General features: G+C 42.6%; 1 protein-coding gene across 2 annotated transcripts in view; it reads right to left on the bottom strand.

The window, feature by feature from the left end:
- The window catches only part of ATP6V1C1 (ATPase H+ transporting V1 subunit C1), a 50,120-nt gene extending 28,265 nt beyond the window's left edge, over positions 1–21,855 (bottom strand). Inside the window, exons 1-5 of one of the 2 annotated variants that reach the window (XM_053250438.1) lie at positions 21,729–21,855; positions 6,490–6,670; positions 4,791–4,858; positions 3,147–3,232; positions 2,378–2,472 (exon numbers count right to left, since the gene is read on the bottom strand). In XM_053250438.1, the coding sequence (XP_053106413.1) occupies positions 2,378–2,472; positions 3,147–3,232; positions 4,791–4,858; positions 6,490–6,621 (381 nt within the window). In that variant the 5' untranslated portion in view covers positions 6,622–6,670; positions 21,729–21,855. Of the gene's footprint in view, positions 1–2,377; positions 2,473–3,146; positions 3,233–4,790; positions 4,859–6,489; positions 6,671–19,810; positions 19,996–21,728 lie in introns of those variants that run through there. The other variant, XM_053250437.1, reaches the window with a different exon arrangement.
- Between the last annotated feature and the right edge of the window lie 224 nt (positions 21,856–22,079).

Raw genomic sequence — 22,079 nt, 5'->3', positions numbered from 1 at the left:
TGGCTTTCACACTAGGGATGGCTAATACTTCAGCCAGGGACCCAGCTGATGCAATGGCAAAATCTGCCCCTTCACCAAATACTGGTGGCCTCCAATCGCGATACACCTGCCTTCCAACTCAGTTGTACTTTCTACTGCACCCTATGTATTTCTTCCAGAATACTCTATGAGAGTCACTGATCCATGGGAGAAGCAAAAGAATGCAATCTGGAACACAGCTGAGAGAAGGGGGAGCCTAATCCGGACATGAGTGTCCTCAGTCACTCAGAAAGGGAACCCCCGCAGTCATTCCAACTGCAGCCTAGTAAGTTATCCTAGTACAACTCAATGAGAGCCAATGTTGGCTTAGCTCCATACCTTTAAGTCGTTCTAATAAAATCCAAGTTATGCTTTTGCCTGTGTGCATAAGTTACTTTGCTTTTACAAGCAACTCCATGTACTTATTCAACAGTCAGGGTGGTAACCATAGTTAAGGAGTCTACACTTTTGAAAATACCTTGATTCATTCATGCACTTCTTAGGTTGACTGTCTAGTTGAGACACATCAGAACTAGAAACCTGAACATTACCTTTTCCAAGGCCCAGCTGTTTATTTTATACTATATAAACACTGTTTTGTTTTGTAAACAGAGAGGGAAGCATAATAGAAATATGCATTTCTTAAGGAAACAATATTCCATCTACAGAGGAAAGGGCCTGTTGGAACTGTCATGGTGAATTAGGTATGTATACATATACTGGAGCAGTATCATGAAGCAAGTTTCTTAAACTGGGCAGCCATAAAAGAAGGTTCCCAATGGGCTAAGAAATGGAAGGCAGAGGGGAGTAGAGAGACTGCAGAAGTAGAAGATGACACTGCTTGGTCTTCCCCAAGCTTTTAAGTTAGTAAGCTATAATGTGTACTTTTGTCATTAATAGCTCACCTTTCAAAAACCGCTAAGTTCAGTGGCAGGTAACTCTGCTAGATGCCAATAAAAGGGTGAATCATTTCAGCAGCAAAAGTCTAGAAAATCACTCCTACCATCAGAGGCCAGTAACTGTAGTCTTAATTCTACATGTTACATATATTAACAAGTTCTAGTAACAACTAATTAGTCTACTTTCCTTTCACTGTCTCTACAACTGGACTAAATTTAGTTCAAATTGAGGTCCAGAAGTGAGATCTCTTGTACCTCAAATGTTCATGTGTCCACCATCTTGGATCGGGGTGGATGACATCACCACAAACACCAACACTGGGGCATCCCTGTGTCCATACAGCTGTAGCAAATTTGGTTCAAATCGGTTAAGCAGTTCACAGGTTTGCCCACTTGTACCTCCAAATTTACGCACCCGCCATCTTGAATCAGTGTGGATGACATCATCACAAACTACGCTATTGAGGTGTCCCTGTGTGTCACTCACTACAACTGTACCATTTTTGGTTCAAATCGGTTAGACAGTCCTCAAGATAGTGCACTTGCACCTCAAGAGTTTACACATCCACCACTTTGGATCGGGGTAGATGACATCATCACAAGCTATGCCGTTGAAGTATCCCTATGTGTCCCTACAGCTGTATCAAATTTGGTTCAAATTAGTTAAGCAGTTTACAAGTTTGCCCACTTGCTCCTCGAAAGTGTCCACCATCTTGAATCGGTGTGATGACATAATCACAAACTATGTCAGTGAGGTGTCCCTGTGTGTCACTTACTGCAACTGTACCCCAAATGAGTTAGGCAATCAACAAATTAGCCCGCTTGCGCTTCAGATGTTCATGTGTCCACCATTTTGGATCAGGGTCGATGACATCACCACACACCACACCATTTGGGCATCCCTATGTGTCCCTACAGCTGTAGCAAATTTGGTTCAAATTGGTTAGGTGGTTCACAAGTTAGCCCACTTGCACCTCAAAAGTTTACGCGTCTGCTGTCTTGGATTGGGGTGGATGACATCACAAACTACACTGTTGAGGTGTCCCTACATCTGTACCCAATTTGGTTCATATTCATCCAGGCATTGGAAAGTTGATGGGGGGGGGCACACACAGAGAATGCCAGATGAGCTCATAAAAATGCCAGATGATCTCATAAAAAGGGATTCTAGATCTCTAAAGACTGACCTGCCTTACTATTATTAAGAAACATGGAAAAGCACAAGTACACATATCTAAAATTCATCAGTTAAAACATCCCATAAGGAAAAACTGAACAAAAAATACATATAATTTATTAACCTTAGTGTAGTGTCCAATTAACAAGTTAATGGTATTGACTATGAACAAACCTTCATTTACTAATTCACGGTACAGAGCCTACATAATACTGAACAATAAATACAATTTATTTAAGATTAGAGTAAAAGCTTTGTGTGAGCTTGAAAAACATGATCTTACCTTTGCAATTATTTCTGAAATATTCTTCAGAGACTGCTTGATTGGATACTTTGCCATATCCCATTGGAACCTTGTTATATAGGTGACCAAGTCAACTAAAACAAAGAGAGGTTCAATATTGGGTTTGGTGGTACAAGCAGCAAACATTACTATGTTACTTGTAATTACAGCAGATCCTCTGACCACTACACTGTATTGTAGGAAAGCCAGCGAAATCTCTATGTAGAATAAGGGATTTGGAAGCAGGTGCAATGTGATCACATTAATGTTAAGGTGTGCTATTTTGGATTTTTCCTTCATACATGGATTTGCATGCATACATATACACAGAAGACAGGATCGTTGCGCAAATGGGACAATCTTAACAGGTGCTTCCTGTCATGCCATAGTGTAGCGTGAAAATAAACCGCCTCTACCATAAATCTCTTTTCTACAATTAAAGGAATAGGAATCCTGTCTTCTATTGCTTCTGCTTACCTTAACTATAAAGGGATGATTCTCAAATCTATGCAATAAGTAGCAGGTAATAATCAAGAATAAGACAGTACTTTGGGCAATCTGATGCTATTTTTGATACACATCATGATTCTGGCATGCTACATTTTGGGAGTTAATTTAAACTCCTGAATACCAACATCTTTTCTGAGAGGAGTGTAAGGGAAAACTGAACCAATATTCCAATAGAGCAGCTCTGAATTCTTGTATTTTCTGCATTTATGAATAAATCCTTAACATGCAGAAAAGTATCTTGGAATAGGTTAAAAGTTACCTCCATTAGCCAGAAGGTTTTCTTGAACTTTATCTTTACTGTCTTCCAGCACATCAGCCATATATTGGGCCACCTTCTTGACAACTCTGAAGATCAAGAAAGAGAAAAGTTAAGATCAAGAAAGCAGATTCCACTTACCTTCCTTTCTCTAGGCTAAGTTTATCAGAAAGCTATGTCTATTTAAAAAAGGACATCGTAGCTTAAAACTGTCAGTTTAATAAACAACTGACTCCTATTATACGCTCTAAAAGGAAGTCCATGGAATTCCTTGTGCCTTGTCCCAGGCAATGAGAATGTTTTTCCTTAAAGCTGGGTGTTGTCCCTGGGTTGTGTTTTTCTTTTCCCCAGGGTGGATTTGATTTAAACCAAATCTATTTAAATCACGATTTAAATCACTAGTCAGTAAGACTAGATTTAAATCATTTTTTTTTTTTACATAAAGACTCATTCTTGCTGGTATAATCTTAATATTTACAACCAGATGAAGGTTTAATTTTTGATCCTCTTCTAGATAGAAAAACTGCCCAAAATAATCTCACAGAAACCTCTGGAAGAGCATGACATTGTGAATGGATTAATGCAACTTATTTACCAAACAATTTAACCACTGCATATATACAGCCTCATGCTACATAATTAAAAACTAATCCTTATTTCATGATGAATAAACCTTGGACTATAATGGAAATAAATAGAAAACTATCTTTAGATAAATTTTTTCCTCAAAAAGTATTTTATTTTAAAAATCTGATTTAAACAAGAAAATCTTAAAAATCATTGATTTTTATCCACCTTGGGGTTGTTTTTGGTTTTTTTGCCAATTTAATCTATTCACTAGATTTCAGCACTGCTTCCTGTATTGGGACAAGATCTAAAGATCTGTGGCATTTAGCAGTAGAGAGCCTTTTCCAGTGATGCAAAAACTAAAAGAACCCACAGTATTCAAGAATTTATTTATTTACTTAACATACTTTTATACCCCTGAGCGGTTGCACATTCCATAATCAAAACTGCAAGCATTTAAGACCAACATTATTAAGTACATAGAATATCACCAATTTCCAACAACCAGCCAGTGTTAAGCATCACCAGCAGCAGGACAGCACTACACAATGCTGCATAGACGACAGTGACAGGAAGAGTGGCAGCAAATCAGTGCTGGGCTTCTGGGCCAGGCGTGCTGTGTCAGGTGGCTGGAAGCGGAACCAGTGAGGCAGGAAAACTGCACAGGCAGGATCAACAGCGATCAAGTTGAGGAAGCAGCAGGTCAGTGGGGTGAAGCTACAGGAACAGGGTAGGGGCCCCAAACTTGCCACCTGAGGCTGCCACCTCCATGGGGGAGCTGCCCCTGGTTGGATGCAATGGCAAACTATGGCATACCTGAACAAGGAAGTAACTGACTGACTGAGCAAGCGATGGGGAAGGGAGAGCACATAAGCACAAGGCTTGTTCCCAATCCTCCAAACCACGGCTTGCAGGATTGGAAATCTAACATGTGCATCAACCCAACCCAATAACATTAAGTTGATAAACATGAAGAACCATCAACAATTAGCAGGTAATATAAAGGCTTGTATAGTTTGACTATACTGAAAAACATGTAGGTTCAGATATGTGATGGATAGTAATAAAAATAGTAGTTACCCTTCCACAAATGCATCCAGTTTAGCCAGCTCATCAGACAAGCCAACTAAAACATCAAGGGTGCCAACCTAGAGGATAAGAATGGTTTTAGAAGTATAAAAAGCATAGATATAAGTGAGAACAACGAGAATAATGATGCTAACTTGTACATGTTTACTCACAAGCAAGTCCCACGCTAAATACAATGGGGACTACTTCCATGTAAGGATGCATAGAATTGTATTTTCCTAAGAATTCTACACACTAAGAATTCAATGCAAGATAAAGAATACTGGTTTTATTTATTATCAACAAACAATTTGAAGGGCTTTTTCGCACATTAAGAATTAGAAGATCCACCACTCATAAACTGAATGTATTGTAATGTATGAGTGGAAAGCCTCCCCCTTTTTTAGTAATATATTTAAGTAACAAGTTGAGTTCTGCTATCTTAAGATGTCATGCAAATATGGGTCTACTGTCATATTAAATTTCAATATTCTCCATTTAAAGAGGACTGGCTCATAACATCAGATCCATTAGCCACTGAAGAAGTTGCTAGAACATTTAAGGCCACTTCATATACTACAACAGCCAAGGAATGTTTATGGGTGGTGGCCAAAATGACCACCCGAGCCAGAAGCCAAAATGACTGGCAGATTCTTACCACATAGATAAGCCCTATTGCAGGAATAATCTTCATGCCACTCATCACCAGGATTGTACAGTACTGGCCTGGCAACTTCCCATGTTATAGGAACAATCCAAAGAGTATGCTGATTTCAGATGTTATCCCCTCCTAAAATTGTGCTGCTGAGTTGGTGTTAACTTCTTGCAACCACAGAGCCCTGTGGTTGTCTTTGGCAGAATGCAGGAAGGGTTTACCATTGCCATCTCCCACGCAGTCTGAGATGATGCATTTCAGCATCTTCCTGTATCGCTGCTGCCCGATATAGGTGTTTCCCATAGTCTGGGAAACCTACCAGCAGGGATTTGAGCCAGCAACCTCATGCTCCCTAGGCAAATTACTTCCCCACTGCGCCATTAGGTGGCTTATTTTCACACATTTACCACATGTTGCCCTCCTACAACCTTGCAAATAACTTCACAAGAGTTACTCACCTATAAGAAAATAGTTAGGCACTTGCCTACTGACTCGCCTCCTGAATGACAGGCCAGGCCACTGTGCACGCATAAAGGCCATTTGTGTCACCACAAAGCTACAGTTCCCTTTCTCTCGCTGCTGCGCCCCCCCTGCCCCCAGCGCCTTTAGGTTAGGGATTAGGGATGCCCCTTTTACACGTAGAGGGGAATCTTCAAGGAAACGGCCCATGAACCAGTTCTTAGAACCAGGAACGGTCTGGTGTGAACTCAGATTGGCCGAACTGGGCCAGCTCTATTCAAATCATGGTTCGAATTGAGCCGGCTCGCACATCCCTACTAGGAAGCCAACTTAATATCTATTAAAAATGAAGTTGCCCTTTACAGGATAGTTCTAGTTCTGGCTGTGGATGATAGGAGCTGGAAGTCCATCAAGTTCACTAGCTACTGAAGTGGTTTGCAGGTTTTTCCTTTAATACAGATCCTTAGAATGGTCAATATTCTTAAACAATACAGAACTGCCATGTTTGCACAGTTACCTCCAGTCCTCTAAATTTAAGATGTAATACAAAGTTTGAATGGCAAAGCCAAGTTTTTGAATGGGCAAAATATGACATACCTTTAAATCTGGAATATTAAACTTTGAATTGGTGGAGAGGTTGTTGTTTTTTGTAGTTGCGGCAAGCAGTTTCTCCCATGTCTGTTGACACGTTTTCTCCCCAGGAGCAGAGATCAGCCAGAACTCTGTCATTTTTGTCACTTTACCTTGACACTGATGATTTTGGAAGAGAAGTTAAGCGCTGGAGGTGGGGAGAAGCAAGAGAAATTAGTTTCACTAAAGAGAAAGATCATTTCAGAACACAAAATTTAAAGTTGCTTAGTATGGATCTAGACAGCAGAGTTTCCAATGAAAACATCTACACGATTCCCTGTATTTGTTAGTAACTTTAGATCTTTAGATCACAAAACCCTGAGCTGCCAATCAGCCACTGAACTTGAAGCACAGACCCACCAATTATTTGCTGTGTGTGCTTTTATTCAGCCAGCAGGGAGAGGTGATTTTTCTTTGCCTTCGTGTCAATAAACAGAGATGAGAAGTTGAGGATATATTTACATTAGAGAGTTAAATCATTTCTTCTTCCCCAAGGAACTGTAATTCTGCAAGGCGGGGTGGGGGAGAACACACACACTTAACAAGAGGCAAATTCCAGGATTCTTTGGGAAAGGAGAAACCAAGTATAAATGGATACAAGGTTGTAGTGTGGATACAACCCACTCTTATTGTAGGAGTAACGGGGATTAGGAGCCAATCAAGCCACACAAATAAGTTTGCAGGAGGATTTCGGAGTTTCATGCAAACCCTGGGCTTTTAATTTTAATTTTTTTATTTACATATTTTTATACCGCCCAAAACTTACGCTTATATGTTGATATCAATGCTATTGCATCTTTTCCTTCATTAGCCTAGCACTTACACAGGGATAAGAGCAAGCACCTGCTGTCTGGTTCTGACAGCATATTCTAATCCTCCAAATCATGGTTTCAAACAATAGTCTGCCCAATTAAGAAGACACAGCAAAGTACAGTAAGCTAAAACCACAACAAAGAGAAGGGAATCAGCATGCTGGAGGAAGAGGGAGCGCACAAGCCAAGAGCATATTCCCAATGCTCCAAACCATGCTATAATCAAACTGCTCCATCTTAATTATACTTTGATATATTCAGACAACCTAGCTTCAGGAGGCTAAGGGCCACTCTTTTCCATATAGGAATTCTAAAATATGTAAGCAACTTTGGCACACTTAGGTTTTTCTGACTCTGGACCAAGGACATTTACTAGAGTAAGAGGAACTGTGTATGTCACCCAATAATCTACGTTCTGTATAGTGGACATGCAGCATGCACGTTCTGGGAGTCTATGGCTAAACTTTCACAAGGCTTTTTGCATGCAGCACAAGCTCAAAAGGTATGATAAAAGACATATGTGGCGTAAAGTGCAGAAGGCTTCACTTTACTTCCTAAAGTCAGTCCCTTCTTTACTGAAACTTCATTCCTCGATTACAATGTGAAGTAATCCCTACTGTGATCAAGTCTGAACTAACCTGGACTAGAAGCTACAAGAAGTCAGAACATCAACTGATCTACTGCAAGTACAATTGCTAGCATTAAAGCTACCTCTGTCTCTCAAAAGTGTGAGAAAGCAATAAGAGACACTTTTTATCACCATTCCTCAAACAAGCACAGCAAAGTACTACCATCAGACTAGATTACTATCCTAAAGTAGACAGACAAATAGATCTTTATTATGGTACTTGACCAGATACAATTAACAGCAATTACACTTCATAACAACCTACAGCCAGTACAATCAATCTATTACATTAACCTCATTTAGATAAGAACACATAGTAAGGTGAACATCATTACCTAACCAACTAAGGGAGCCTTAGCCATTACTGGGCGAATTTTGTATACAATAGCACAAAATCTGGCAACACAGGAAGTAACTAATACATTCTTATCCACAAAAAAGATATGTTGCATAAAATTCCATAGATCTTCCCAGCAAACCTGTTAAAACAGGCAAAATAAATTTACTGTGTGGAGTACTGTAAAAGGTGGTGAAGTAAAATATGCATCATTTTTTTCAACTTCTCCTGAATCATAGGGGTGCAAATAAGCTATCTTTTTATACCTGCCATCCAACCATGCTGATGGAACCTAAAAGTGTTTTTAACAACATCAAAGAATAGCTACTGTCCTACTTTTCTAAATATGAAAAAGAAATAGAATATAAGGAATCTACAATACACCAGTTAGACATTCAGGGTCATTGGACATCCAGTCTCCACATAGAATTCTATGCAATTACACGTGTAATAGTAAGATCTACTAATGGGCCAGGGCACAGAGCATCTGTGCCTCTAGTTGGGCTCAGCCGTCCCCCCCCACCAAGCCGCCGCCATCTCACCCCAGGAGCCAGGGCCAGGTCGTCCCGCCACCGCCTCCCTCCACCTCACCGTCCTCCTCAGGGTGGCGGGGCTTCGCCCACCACCCATCCTCCTCCCACTGCCCGTCATCCTCTCACTCTCCTCCTCAGGGAGGCGGGGCTTTGCTCGCTGCCCCAATTGCCTCCTGGCAAATGCCGCCCTAACCAGCTCCTGGCACATGCTCCTCCCTCCAGCCCTTGCACGTGTTGCCCCCTCTGGGCCTGCCATTGGTCGCGGTTGCAGCGGGGGTGGAGCTTGCCACATTCCCACACATCCCCTCTACAGGAATTAATAATATAGATTTTACAGGACATAAACTGACAAAGTTAGAAGTGAAATCTGAGCTGGGCAAGGTTTGAACAGCATAAAGCAGCCCTGGGTGCAAAAGGAGAAGAACAATTATTGCCAACCTTAAGACACAGAAAGAAAGTGGGAAGCAAAAAGTTTACATAGTAGATATTGCTTTGATTGCACAACCTTAAATTCTTTACAACTGCACAGATTTGCAGCCACTGAGCCTTTCTTTTCCTTAGACTAGAGGTAATGGAATCTTCAGTTCCAAAGTTCATAATTAGTTTGTTTATATGAGCTTATGCACTCAAGGTATTCCAAGATCAATACCCTGCACTCTATTGTTCTAACAAACCACTAACAGAAATACAAGTAACAGAGTTTAGATATACAAATTCTACAAGAGGAAAGCAGCAATTAGCCTCCCATAAAACTTTCAAAAAAGCACTGACACAACTATCAATGGCTAGAAACCTCAAGCACAGGGGATACTCCTCCGGTGGGGTGGAGGCCTCCTTGTAGTGGGCGATTCGATCATTAGAGGTATAGAGAGATGGGTTTGTGACCCGCATGTTGACCACACGGTGACTTGCCTGCCTGGTGTGAAGGCTGCGGACATCACACAGCGTTTAGATAGGCTGTTAGGCAGTGCTGGGGAGGAGACAGTTGTCGTGGTGCATGTCGGCACCAGTGATGTGGGGAAATGTAGTTGGGAGGTCCTGGAAGCCAAATTTAGGCTGACAGGTAGTGTATTGGAGTCCAGGAGCACAAAGTTAGCATTCTCGAAATGCTACCTGTTCCACACGCAGGTACAGTGAGACAGGCAGAGATGAGGGGTTTCAGTGAGTGGATGAGATGCTGGTGCCGGGAGGAGGGGTTTAGATTTGTTAGGCACTGGAATAGTTTGGGGCAAGCAAGGCCTGTACAAAAGAGACGGTCTGCATTTGAACTAAGATGGAACCAGACTGCTGGCGCTTAAAATCAAAATGGTTGCAGAGCAGCTTTTAAAATGACACCTGGGGAATAGCCGACAGGAGCTGGACAGTATCCAGTCAGCAAATGCCATCCTTTAAAGTGTGAAGGTGTAAAGGATTCTGATAAAACAGAAGGGGACAGAGCAGAACCATATAAAGAGCAGGCAGAAGGCTGTGCCAGATGGTCAAAGAGTCAAAAGAAAGATAGCATACACCAGGTAAGAGATTCAGTGTATAGGTGCTTACATCCCAATACCAGAAGCCGTTGAGCCAAGATGGGTGAGCTGGAGTGCTTGGTTGCTAACGCAGAAATAGATATAGTGGGCATAACAGAAACATGGTGCAACAGCGAGAACCAGTGGGACACTGTTATCCCTGGATATAAACTCTATAGAAAGGACAGGAAGGGGCAACTTAGAGGTGGAATAACACTGTATGTTACAGAAGGGTTAGAATCTAACCAAGTAAAAACCTAGGTGGACCGGAGTCCTCCAAAGAAACCCCATGGGTGACAATAAAAGGCCTGAAAGGAAACGTGCTACTGGGAATGTGCTATCGCCCACCGGATCAAAACGTGCTGTCAGTGAGTTTGCAAGAGGAAAACGGAGGCTTCAAGGAGAGGCAGGGCAGTAATAATGGATGACTTCAATTACCCACACATAGACTGGGTAAATTCATGGTCAGGTAATGACAAAGAGGTCAAATTTCTAAATACACTGAATGACTGTGCCCTAGAACTGTAGGTCATGGAACCAACCAGAGAGAAGGCGACCTTGGACTTCATCCTGAGTGGCACCCAGGAAGCGTGATCTCAATGTCATCGGCCCTCTGGGGAACAGTGACCATAGTGCAATCAAATTCAGCATATATGTGGGGAGAGAATCATCAAGGAAGTCTAACACAGACACTTTGAATTTCAGAAGAAGGATATCAGAAGATCCAAAATGAGGAGTATGGTGAAAAGAAAACTGAAAGGGAAAAATCAGGAGAGTCATTTCGCTCCAGAATGCATGGAGTTTATTTAAAACCACAATACTAGAAGCCCAGTTAGACTGTATATCCAAAAGGAGGAAAGGTACCACTAAGTCCAGGAGGATGCCAGCATGGCTAACAGGTACTGTCAAGGAAGCCATAAAAGGGAAGAAGACTTCCTTCTGAAATTGGAAGGCCTGTCCAAATGACGAGAACAGAAAGGAACACAAACTCTGACAAAAGAAATGCAAGGTGACAATAAGGGAAACAAAAAAGAGAGTTTGAGGAACATTTAGCTAAAAGCATCAAGGGGAATAACAAAAACTTCTTTAAATACATTAGATGCAGGAAACCTGCCAGGAAGGTGGTTGGATCATTAGATAGTGAGGGAGTGAAAAGGATTATTAAGGAGGATATGGAGGTTGAAAAAAGCTGAATGAGTTTTTTGCATCTGTCTTCATGGCAGAGGATACTGAGCATATACCTGTTCCTGAAACAGGCTTTTTGGGGATGGAGGCTAAAGAACTGAGCCAGACAGAAGTGACAAGAGATGATGTTCTAAACTGTCTGGAAAAACTGAAAACTAGCAAATCGCCAGGGCCAGATAGCATCTATCCAAGAATCCTTAAAGAACTCAAATGTGGAACTCCCGACCTCCTTGCTAAAATATATAACTTATTCCTGCAATCAGGCTCTGTACCGGAGGCCTGGAAAGTAGCCAATATAACACCAATTTTCAAAAAGGGATCCAGGGGCAATCTGGGAAATTACAAGCTAGTTACCTTAACGTCCGTTCTAGGCAAATTGATGGAAAGCATCCTCAAGGATAAAATTGTAAAGCACATAGAAGAACAGGCCCTGCAGGGAAAGAACCAGCATGGTTTCCGCAAAGCCATATCAACAAGTGTGTGGATTAAGGTGATGTGGTTAACATAGCATACCTGGACATCCAAAGCACTTTTGACGAAGTTCCTCATCAAAGACTCCTGAGGAAACTTAGCAGTCATGGGATAAGGGGACAAGTCCAGGTGTGGATTGCTAACTGGTTGAAAGACAGGAAACAGGGGGTAGGGATAAATGGAGTTTTCACAGTGGAAAGTAGTAAGAAGTGGGGTCCCCCAGGGATCTGTACTGGGCCAGGTGCTTTTTAATGTATTCATAAATTATCTAGAAATAGGGGTAAGCAGTGATGTGGCCAAATCTGCAGATGACACCAAACTCGTTCAGGTAGTAAAATCCAAAACGGATTGTGAGGGGCTCCAAAAGGATCTCTCCAAACTGGGTGAGTGGGCAAAAAAGTGGTAAATGTGGTTCAGTGTTGGCAAGTGTAAAGTGATGCACATTGGGACGAAAAACCCCAACTTCAAGTATACATTGATGGGATCTGAGCTGTTGGTGGCTGACCAGGAGAGTCAGTCGTGGAGTCGTGGTGGACAGCTAGTTGAAAGTGTCGACTCAGTGTGCGGCAGCTGTGAAAGAGGCCAATTCCATGCTAGGGATCATTAGGAAGGGGATTAAAATAAAACTGCTAGTATTATAATGTTCTTATACAAAACGATGGTGCAGCCACACCTGGAGTACTGCATACAATTCTAGTCACCACATCTTAAAAAGGACATTGTAGAACTGGAAAAGGTGCAGAAGAGGGCAACCAAGATGATCAGGGGCCTAGAGCACCTTTCTTATGAGGCAAGACTACAACACCTGGGGCTTTTTAGTTTAGAAAAAAAGACGACTGCGGGGAGACATGAATGAGGTCTATAAAATCATGTATGTAGTGGAGAAAGTGGACAGAGAGAAATTCTTCTCCCTCTCACATAACACTAGAACCAGGGGTCATCCCATGAAATTGATTGCCAGGAAATCTAGGACCAACAAACGGAAGTACTTTTTCACACAACACATAATCAACTTGTGGAATTCTCTGCCACAAGATGTGGTGACAGCCAACAACCAGGATGGCTTTAAGAGGGGTATGGATAACTTCATGGAGGAGAGGTCTATCATCAGCTACTAGTCAGAGGGCTATAGGCCACCTCCAGCCTCAAAGGCAAATTACCTCTGAGTACCAGTTGCAGGGGAGTAACAGCAGGAGAGAGGGCATGCCCTCAACTCCTGCCTGTAGGTTTCCAGCAGCATCTGGTGAGCCGCTGTGTGAAACAGGATGCTGGACTAGATGGGCCTTGGGCCTGATGTAGCAGGGCTGTTCTTAAACGAAGCAAAAGGATAGGTACAAAAGGGCAATATTTTGAAATTAAGCAGAAATTTACACCTCAAAAGCCTTTCATTTCATTTTTTATTTTATTTATTGTTAAATTTATATACCACCTTTCATTAAAGACAATCCCAAGGCGGTTTCAAACGTTAAAACACATAATAAAAATAACAGTTAAAAATATTAAGCTAAAAATACAACAACAAATCTGATTTAAAATATATAAAATACAAACATAAAAAATGTACACAGATAAAAACACACAGAAGCAGCAATAAAACAATCACGTAAAGGCCTGGATAAAAAGCCCAGATTTAACAAGCTTTCTAAAAACTGTGATGGAGTCCGAGGAGCAAATGACAATTGGGAGAGCATTCCAAAGTCTGGGGGCAGCAACAGAGAAGTCCCTGTCTCACATGCACAACAACCGAGCCTCCCTCATTGTTGGTACTTGGAGCAGAGTCCCCTCAGATGATCTCATCAAGCGAGCAGTAACCCTTGAGAACAGGCTGTCCCTCAAGTATCCCAGGCCCAAACCGTTAAGGGCTTTAAAAGTCAAAACCAGCAGTTATGGCTGTAATCTCTACACATTAACTTGAAACCAAGTTTTATTGAACTCTGGGGCTTATATTCTAAATTTACTAGAAGAAATCCTATTGAAATTTAGTAGCCCTTTAGAGAAGAGGTTCTTAACTGTGAGTCTCCCAATGCTGTTGGACTACAACTCACATTATCTCCTTGTGGCTGGGGATGATAGGAGTTGCAGTCCAACAACATCCAGGGACCCAAGGATGAGAACTTCTGCTTTAGTATAACTCCTGAGTAAGTACTGTTGAGTCAGGCAGCAGCCAGTGAAGCTTATTTTCAAATAAGCATGCTTAGGATGAGGCTGTTAAAAAAACCCTCCAACTTTTACAGCACTTAATAAAAATAGAACTAAGGAATAATTATCAGCTGGCTCTACTTTCATCTACAAGAGCAGAAGTCAGCTGAATCTACTATTTCTGTTCAAAACTGGTTATTTAAATGATTGATGCAGGGGCAATCTATGTTAGAATTATGTGTCATTTTTATTCCATAGTATGATACCTTCCTGTCATTGTATTTTGAAGCAGGGGGAACTCTAATAAAATTTTAATTAAAATGAAGAAGAAGAACTAAGGGGAGAAAGTGTGCAGACCAAAGACTGCACTCAAAACAAAACAGATTTTAAGATATTTTTGACTTATATTTTCCTATTTTATTTCCCAAGAGCTTGACAGTTTTTTCAAATTTAACTATGTTTTTCAAGTTTAGAAGCACCTAAACTTCTGGGGGTTGGGACTTACAATAATTATAAATATGTACCACTAGAACAGTTTGTCTCAAATAATCCAGGGCTCCCCCCACCTGCAGAACACACCAGAACGGAGTTCTAGCACCCTTTTTTCTGCCGGGACAAGCCGCTGCTGCAGCATTTCTTCCCTTTTCCACCGCACGCATTTCCCCCCAACTCAGCTGGTTCTTTCCTTCCTCCCACACAATCATGTAGAAGCGTTTTTTGCAGTGTGATGCTTCTTGCTTCCTTCCTCCCGCCACTGCAGTGGGGAGGAGCATGGCATCGTGGCCAGCTCTGCAGCATGCAAAGCACTTGCCCAGGAGAGAACGAGGGGAGAGACACAAGGCTGTGCATAGCACTTTCTCTGGGCATAAATGAGTAGAGGGCAAGGGAAGCAGGGAAAGAGGAAGCAAGGAAGCGGGAGGAGGAGAAGGGAGAAGGAAGAAGGCTGTGGGAGAGCAGGAGCGGAGGGACGGGAAGTGAGGGGCTCTGCTTTTCTTGGGCATGATGTTTTGTAATTATTGATCTGATTATTGTGTATTAAAAATCTGTTAAACAATAACAGTTAGAATATGACAACTGTATTCAGAATTTCTGCTATAAATGGGGGGTGGGGTGGGTCAGCCTTTCCCCGAGCATATTCTGATGTAAAATGTAGTAAAGGTAAAGTGTGTCGTCGAGTCGGTGTCGACTCCTAGTGACCACAGAGCCCTGCATTCACCTAATATAAGTGGTAGGATTGTTCATGCACAATTTGTTATCTGCAGATCATTGGGAATGTTTTAATAATAATATTCATTATAATTGCTCCATTTCCTCAAGGAGTAATCAATTAGTTCCAGTACCTCCCCCCACCCAGAAAAAAGGACTGAATAAATCCTTTAACTATTGCATGAAAAACAGATTTCGTTGAAAAATCAATCATCCATGTAGAGCTTTTGATTACTGCAATAGAAACGAGCCCCTCCAGGTGACATCAGATTTCTCACAATATCCCTGAGAAGAGGATTTTCAAACCTCCTACCTTCAGGGAACTGTTTCTACAACTTGTCAGCTGAGAATACCTGCATGTTGATTCTGTGATATGTTCTAAATTCTAGAATGTCTACTCAATTGATGCAGAGGACAAATTGCTCAACCAGCTGAATTTCATTGCTATCCTCCATGAACCAAGAACCTTACTTAAAACACAGTCAACATTTCACTAGAACTGAACTCTGCAAAGTAATGCCGACAATAGCAGACATCTACTACTATCAACCCTCCGTAGCATGAAGCTCTCTAGGGAAAGGTCAGCTGTGATCTAGGTAATGTTCTTGCTTCATGGAGGAGGGTTCCTTAGACCAACCATTTGCCATTATTAAGCTGGTTCAGATGCCCAACCAACTATTGGTCATGAACATAATCTGAATGAGCTGCAAGCCTGTGTATCTCCTTACCTCTCCTCACTTCATATGCCCAAAGAATCTTCATCTATTAAACTACAACTCCATATATCACCCAATTTAATCCCAATTTCATAATCTCATTTGTAATTCATAGTTAAGCCATGGCTCCTGAGTTTGGATGACATTCAGAGCTGTGGTTTAAGAAAAATGATTGTTTTGTCACAGCTCCATGCTGGAGCCAAGGAGGAAAGTGGGGGAAGCAGGAGCACACAGGCTCAGGCCTTTTTGTAGCCACATTCTCAATGCAACACACTATCCTGAGAACTTGGCCACCAACTTTCTCATTAAGGAATCCCCAATAAGCTTTCAAGGAACGCCAGGGCTCCCTGGAACACAGTTTGAAAACCACTTAAAATATGAGCAGGTACAGAAATTTTTTTGTCATATCTCACCAGGTTATATCTTAGGAGAACTTTCGGCTAGGTGTGGCTTAGTACCAAACTAGGTATTAATCACATTGTTTAGTCCTACACTTTAAAAAGTCTAAACAGCAGCTGCAGTGGCTCCTGATCTGGACTGGAACCATGATGTGTGGGCAAGAGGGCTTTGCCCTAGCCATGGTCCCAAACAGGATTTGCCCCCACCCCCATGGTTGCTATTTACCTTTTTAAAAAGTCAAACATGCAGGGCTACATATTTATTTATTTGCTACATTTTAATACTGCTTTTCTGCCTTGAGAAAAGGCACCCAAAGTGGTTTACAATATTAAAGAAGCAAATAACAGATTAATAAAATGTTGTCTCAGGCTGTTGGTCTTTTCAGGAGCCGAGGAGAAGAGCTCCCTGGCCTGGGTGCCTCCTTTCTTGCCTTCCTCCCAGGGGACACTGGTCTTTCAGTACTCCTGGGAAGGTGGGGGGCTGCCTCAACAGTCCTCACAGGCCAGAGCTGGTCTCTACAGGGGCCGATGTTATGCTCTCCCCTGGGCTGGGCACCTCCTTTTTATGCCTTCCTCTCAGGGCACACATGACATGATTGATACGGCATCTACTTTTACTTATATTTTTAAGTAAAAATGGAGATTTTCAATATCTTACAAGGAACCTGCAGATTGCAGAGACATTTAAGACAGAAAGCTTTCTAAGATCTTGGTTCAGAGAACCAAAGTGCAAAGCAGCAAAGTAACTAGGAGAATGGCAATACCTACTGTAAGCATTTCATACTTTAAATATACCATCCATAATGAAATATTAAAATGGGTAAGATATCACTTTAAAAATCCAAGAAAAAAATGAGGTCTTTAGATGCCACTGTAAAGATTTTGCAGTCTAGTTCACAAACTTTTCACAATTGCATGATGCAGAGACAGGACGCTCACAGTCCCTTGACAATCAACACACAATACTTCTCTAAAAAGCATTGTGGAAGGAGGGTATAAAAGTACAATTAATAGAAGAATTCAAGTCTAACTAGAGAGAACTGTGAAACTTGTCTGCTATTCATATGATAAATGGACCCAAAAGCATGGAAATTCAACATCTCCATGATCAGTTCTCATAACAAAGATAGACATGTGATGCAGTTTCACACATTGTTTTTAACCTATTTTCCTCTAAGCCTAATTAGACTTCTCCAAAACACCACATCACCCAGTACTTCTACAACTGCTTACATCACATAACTCAGCTGTAACATTCTATAACACCACAATTTAATGAAATACTGAAGGATCATTATACAAGAACTCTGCTGAATTGAGAATGTGTACCCAAGCCAACATCCCTTTTTCTTATGGAATTTCTTACAGTAACAGAAGTAGGACATACTGTATTTTCTAAACCAAGAACACCACTTCTGATGTAACACATGCCTCAATAAATGCACTAGTCTGTAAGGTACCTTATTGATCTGAGATCTACCACAAGATTCTTTGTTTACTGTTAGGTGTGTTATTTCTCCTTCATTGCTATTTCTGTGTCATTTCTCCTCCAAGAAGTCTTTTACAGAAACTTCTCCTTTAATATAATTGCTCTTACAATTTTGAAGGAGGAAGTCTATCAGAATAAGGAAGTGTCAGAATGAATTTCAGAGATTACACATAAGCTTTGTATAGGATGTTTTAAAAAACCATGTTAGGAAAATAGGAAACACACAGTAAAGACATGTCAGCTCACAGTCCACTTCTCTCGACTGGCTACTGGAAGTCTTCCTGCATGGGAGAAGTTTCTGGATCTTCCAGACTTTCCCCCTTTAAACAGCAGCACAGTCTGGAAGGTACTAAAGCACAGCAAGTATGGCTATCCATCACTACTCAAGCCTCTGCAGTGTTCTTTAAAAAAAGAAAACTGCTGGAGGATTTGAAAGAATACTCTTTCTTCCTCTCCCTACTTCTTAGTCCCCGCCCCCACATTCCCTCTCGTTTCCCTTGCTTCTTTTTCTAGGTTGTAAGCTGGGCTCTGTCCTCTCATTCTCTCTATAAAGCTTTATGCACATAAAAAGCATTATATAAACAGACTAAATCAGTTTCATATATGGATTATTCATTCCCATTTCCTTCCAGTTCTAATCCACTTGAATCCGTAATACAGGTGAATGCCCAATTCTGATATTACATATACACACATATACATAATGTATACAGCAACCTTAGCTACATTTACAACATAATCCTATCAATGAAAGTAAATCCACTGTGTTCAATAAATCTTACTCCTATCTAAGTGTGCATAGGATTGCAGCCTTAGGTAATACTTAGGTAGGTGATTAGTAAGAACCAGAATGGGTTTGTCAAGAACACATCATGCCAGGCAAATCTCACCTTTCTGATAACTAGTTTAGTAGATCATGGGACTGATGTAGCCAGAGTATCTTGATTTCATTTAAAGTTTCCCACGATATCCTCACTGAGGATATATCACAAAAATAGGTAAAATATGGACTAGATAATCATATTAAATGGATTCACAGTAGGTTGAATCACCATACCCAATGAGTACTCATTAACAGCTTCATGCTATCCTGGAGAAAGATTTTAAGTGGAGTGCCACAGGGCTTTTGCCCTGGCTTGGGCACTGAGCTGTTCAACAGTTTCATAAATGATGATTTGGAAGGAGGATGGCACTGAAACTGGCACAGGTTAGAGGAGAACAACCAAGACAGTGAGGGGTTTGGAATCAAAGTGCTATGAGGAAGGATTGAAGGAGCTGCGTATGTTTAGCCTGGAGAAGAGACAATTAAGAGGTGGGGATATGATAGCAACCTTCAAATATCTGAGGGACTTACAGATCCGTTATGGCAGAAGCTTTGACGACGAAAGCGCGTTTGATCGGTTGCTTTAGAGACAGGCTACGAAAGCTTCTGCCACATCTGTCCGATGGCAACACCCTAAAACCCAAAGGGCGCTTTGGGGGCAGAAGCGCTCGCCGACGAGAGCCCACTCTTGGGGCGTCTGAAGAAGCGCGCTGCAGCCGGGCCCCACAGAAAGCTTCTGCCTGAAGGAATCTGTGAGGGGGTTGCCGCCGGGGAAGAAGAGCGGGAGGCCAGGCTCCCGCCTCCCGCGGACTGGAAGAGTCGCCCCTTCCTCCCTTTCGAATAAAGGCGGCTAACCTGTGCGGAAGCGTCCCTTGCCTCGGGCCTCGCTTTTCGTAAGGAGAACCAGAGGTCAGGGCGGAGGAAAGCGGGAAGCCCTTCTCCGGGGCTGCCTGCCTCCCCGCGACGAGGAATCAGCGGGAGCTCAGTGGGAGCCTCGCTACCCAGCCTCTCCACAAGCCCGCCGCCACCCGCCGCGCACTTACCGGGTCTGCCCAGCGGGCAGAGAGCAGCAGGCAGAGACGAGGCGCAGGGAAACGGCAGGCGCCGGAAGGGGTCTTTTCCCCGTCACTGCTCCTCCATTCCCTTCGCCGTGACAGCAGCGCCTTCCAGCGAGTCACGTGACGAGAGAAGAAATCAGCTGACCGCCCGCTTCCCCTTCTACGCGCAGTCAGTTGCAGTAGCCCGGATGAAAGCGGAGGCGATGACTGGGCGGAGCTAGAGGGAGGGGCGGGGCTCGGATTGAACGGGGAAAGGAGGGCGACGATGAAGTGGCGGACTTTCGGGATTTGGTGTAGTTCACCCCGGTGGCCGCTTGAGGCGCAAGGCTCAAGGAAGTATATCTTGTCATGCGTTATTTTCACACGAGACTTCAGGGAAGGGGTGAATACTTATGGCTGATTTCTCTGTTATACTTGATCATACTTGCCAACCAGAGAGCTTAGCCTCGGGGTTTTGTTTTCAAAATCAAGGATTTTATCCCTGGAAATATGATGGCTTTGCATTCAAAGGTACCAGGTTCCATCCCCCTGGCATAGCATCACTGCAGGCAGAGCTAGGCAAGGCTGCTGCCTGAAATTATTTACATTTGATATCCCTCTCTTCCTCCAAGGAGCCCAGAGCGGTGTACTACATACTTAAGTTTCTCCTCACAACAACCCAGTGAAGTAGGTTAGTCTGAGAGAGGAGTGGCTGGCCTGGCCCAGAGTCGCCCAGCAAGTATCATGGCTGAATAGGGATTTGAACACAGGTCTCCCCAGTCCTAGTCAAGCACTCTAACCACTACACCACGCTGGCTTTCAGTTGCTTGAAAGCTGCTGCCAGCCAGTACAGACACAGTACCGAGCTAGATGAACCAGTGGTCTGACTCAGTATAAAACTGCTTCCACTATTCATTGTGGGAAGCAGGATGCTCCCAGCCAGACTACTAATGAAGCCTGGTGAGGCAGTCGCTAATCTTCCTCTGCCAACCTGGCATTTTCCTTACCAGCTACCCTGTTAGCAAGAGCCTGATAGTAGTACCCCTATCAGCACCCACTGTTCTTCCTCCTCCTGCTGCTCATGTAGGGGGCAGGGAATGGAGTAGAATAAATTCTGGGGTCCTCCTCATAAGAAGAAAAAAGTAGTAATAGCCACAAACCAGCCACAGCCTGGTAGTAGGACCAATTATAATGCTAACAAAGTTGTGAACAGTAAGTGTTTGGGTTCTCCTCCACAACAGTTCATCCAAAAGAGGATGGGTGAGTGGGGGGAGAAGCTGGGTACAATGTCAGAACCACAAAGATGCAGTGCAGGAGTGGATTAGTTTGATGATGATGATGATGATGATGATGATGATTATTACATTTATATCCCGCTCTTCCTCCAAGGAGCCCAGAGCTGTGTACTACATACTTGAGTTTCTCTTTCACAACAACCCTGTGAATTAGGTTAGGCTGAGAGAGAAGTGACTGGTCCAGAGTCACCCAGCTAGTTTCATGTCTGAATGGGGATTTGAACTCGGGTCTCCCCATTCCTAGTCCAGCACTCTAACCACTACACCACGCTGGCTCAAGGTGCCAGATGCTGCACCCAGCCAGAACTAAGAAACCATAATGGCTGCTCCCCACCCCGCTTTTTTAAAAATAGAAAACATACAGTTTAGCAGTTATTTGGTTCTGTCTCTAGAGCTAATTAAAGCATACAAGCGCCTGTAAGGTAGAGAATGGAAGTAGAGAGAAATATGGTGATCTTTATGTCAGCAAAACTAGACATTAATTTTAAATGGTGCTGCATAGAATCAATAGAAGCTGAATAGTGTAGCATCACCTAGTGGCTAGAAGGCACTTAAACTCCTCTGTCCACATCTTTAAATGACAGAAGATAATTTTCCTCCAGGAAGCCCATGAAAGTCATTAGTAATACCTTTTGTAGGATCCAGACCCCAACGTCTGCAGTTTATAACAGGCCCATAGCCAGTGGGGAGGGTATGCTTCTTCTTTCACCTTTCTGCCTCAGTATGGTCTAGTCACACCTGGATCCTAAAGAAGGGCAGCTGTGGACACTGACTGCCCCATGGAATTGATTCTGGGGATTTCCTCCACCCGCTGCAACCTCTGAGCTGTTTCTGAATGGGAAGGTCAGAGGTGGTTCTTCCGGGGTGATTTCCAGATTGCACGCTACCACAGTGTCACAATGTATCCCTTAAGTGTGCTTCCACACTGTCTGCGCTGTCCCTGCACGGTAAGCAAGATGCCGTTCACATTTTTGATGCCT

This window comes from Hemicordylus capensis, chromosome 4, assembly GCF_027244095.1.
Source record: "Hemicordylus capensis ecotype Gifberg chromosome 4, rHemCap1.1.pri, whole genome shotgun sequence".
Taxonomy (NCBI): Eukaryota; Metazoa; Chordata; class Lepidosauria; order Squamata; family Cordylidae; genus Hemicordylus; species Hemicordylus capensis.
The sequence above is the reverse complement of the archived record's forward strand: the minus strand, read 5'-3'. Positions and strand labels throughout refer to the sequence as shown.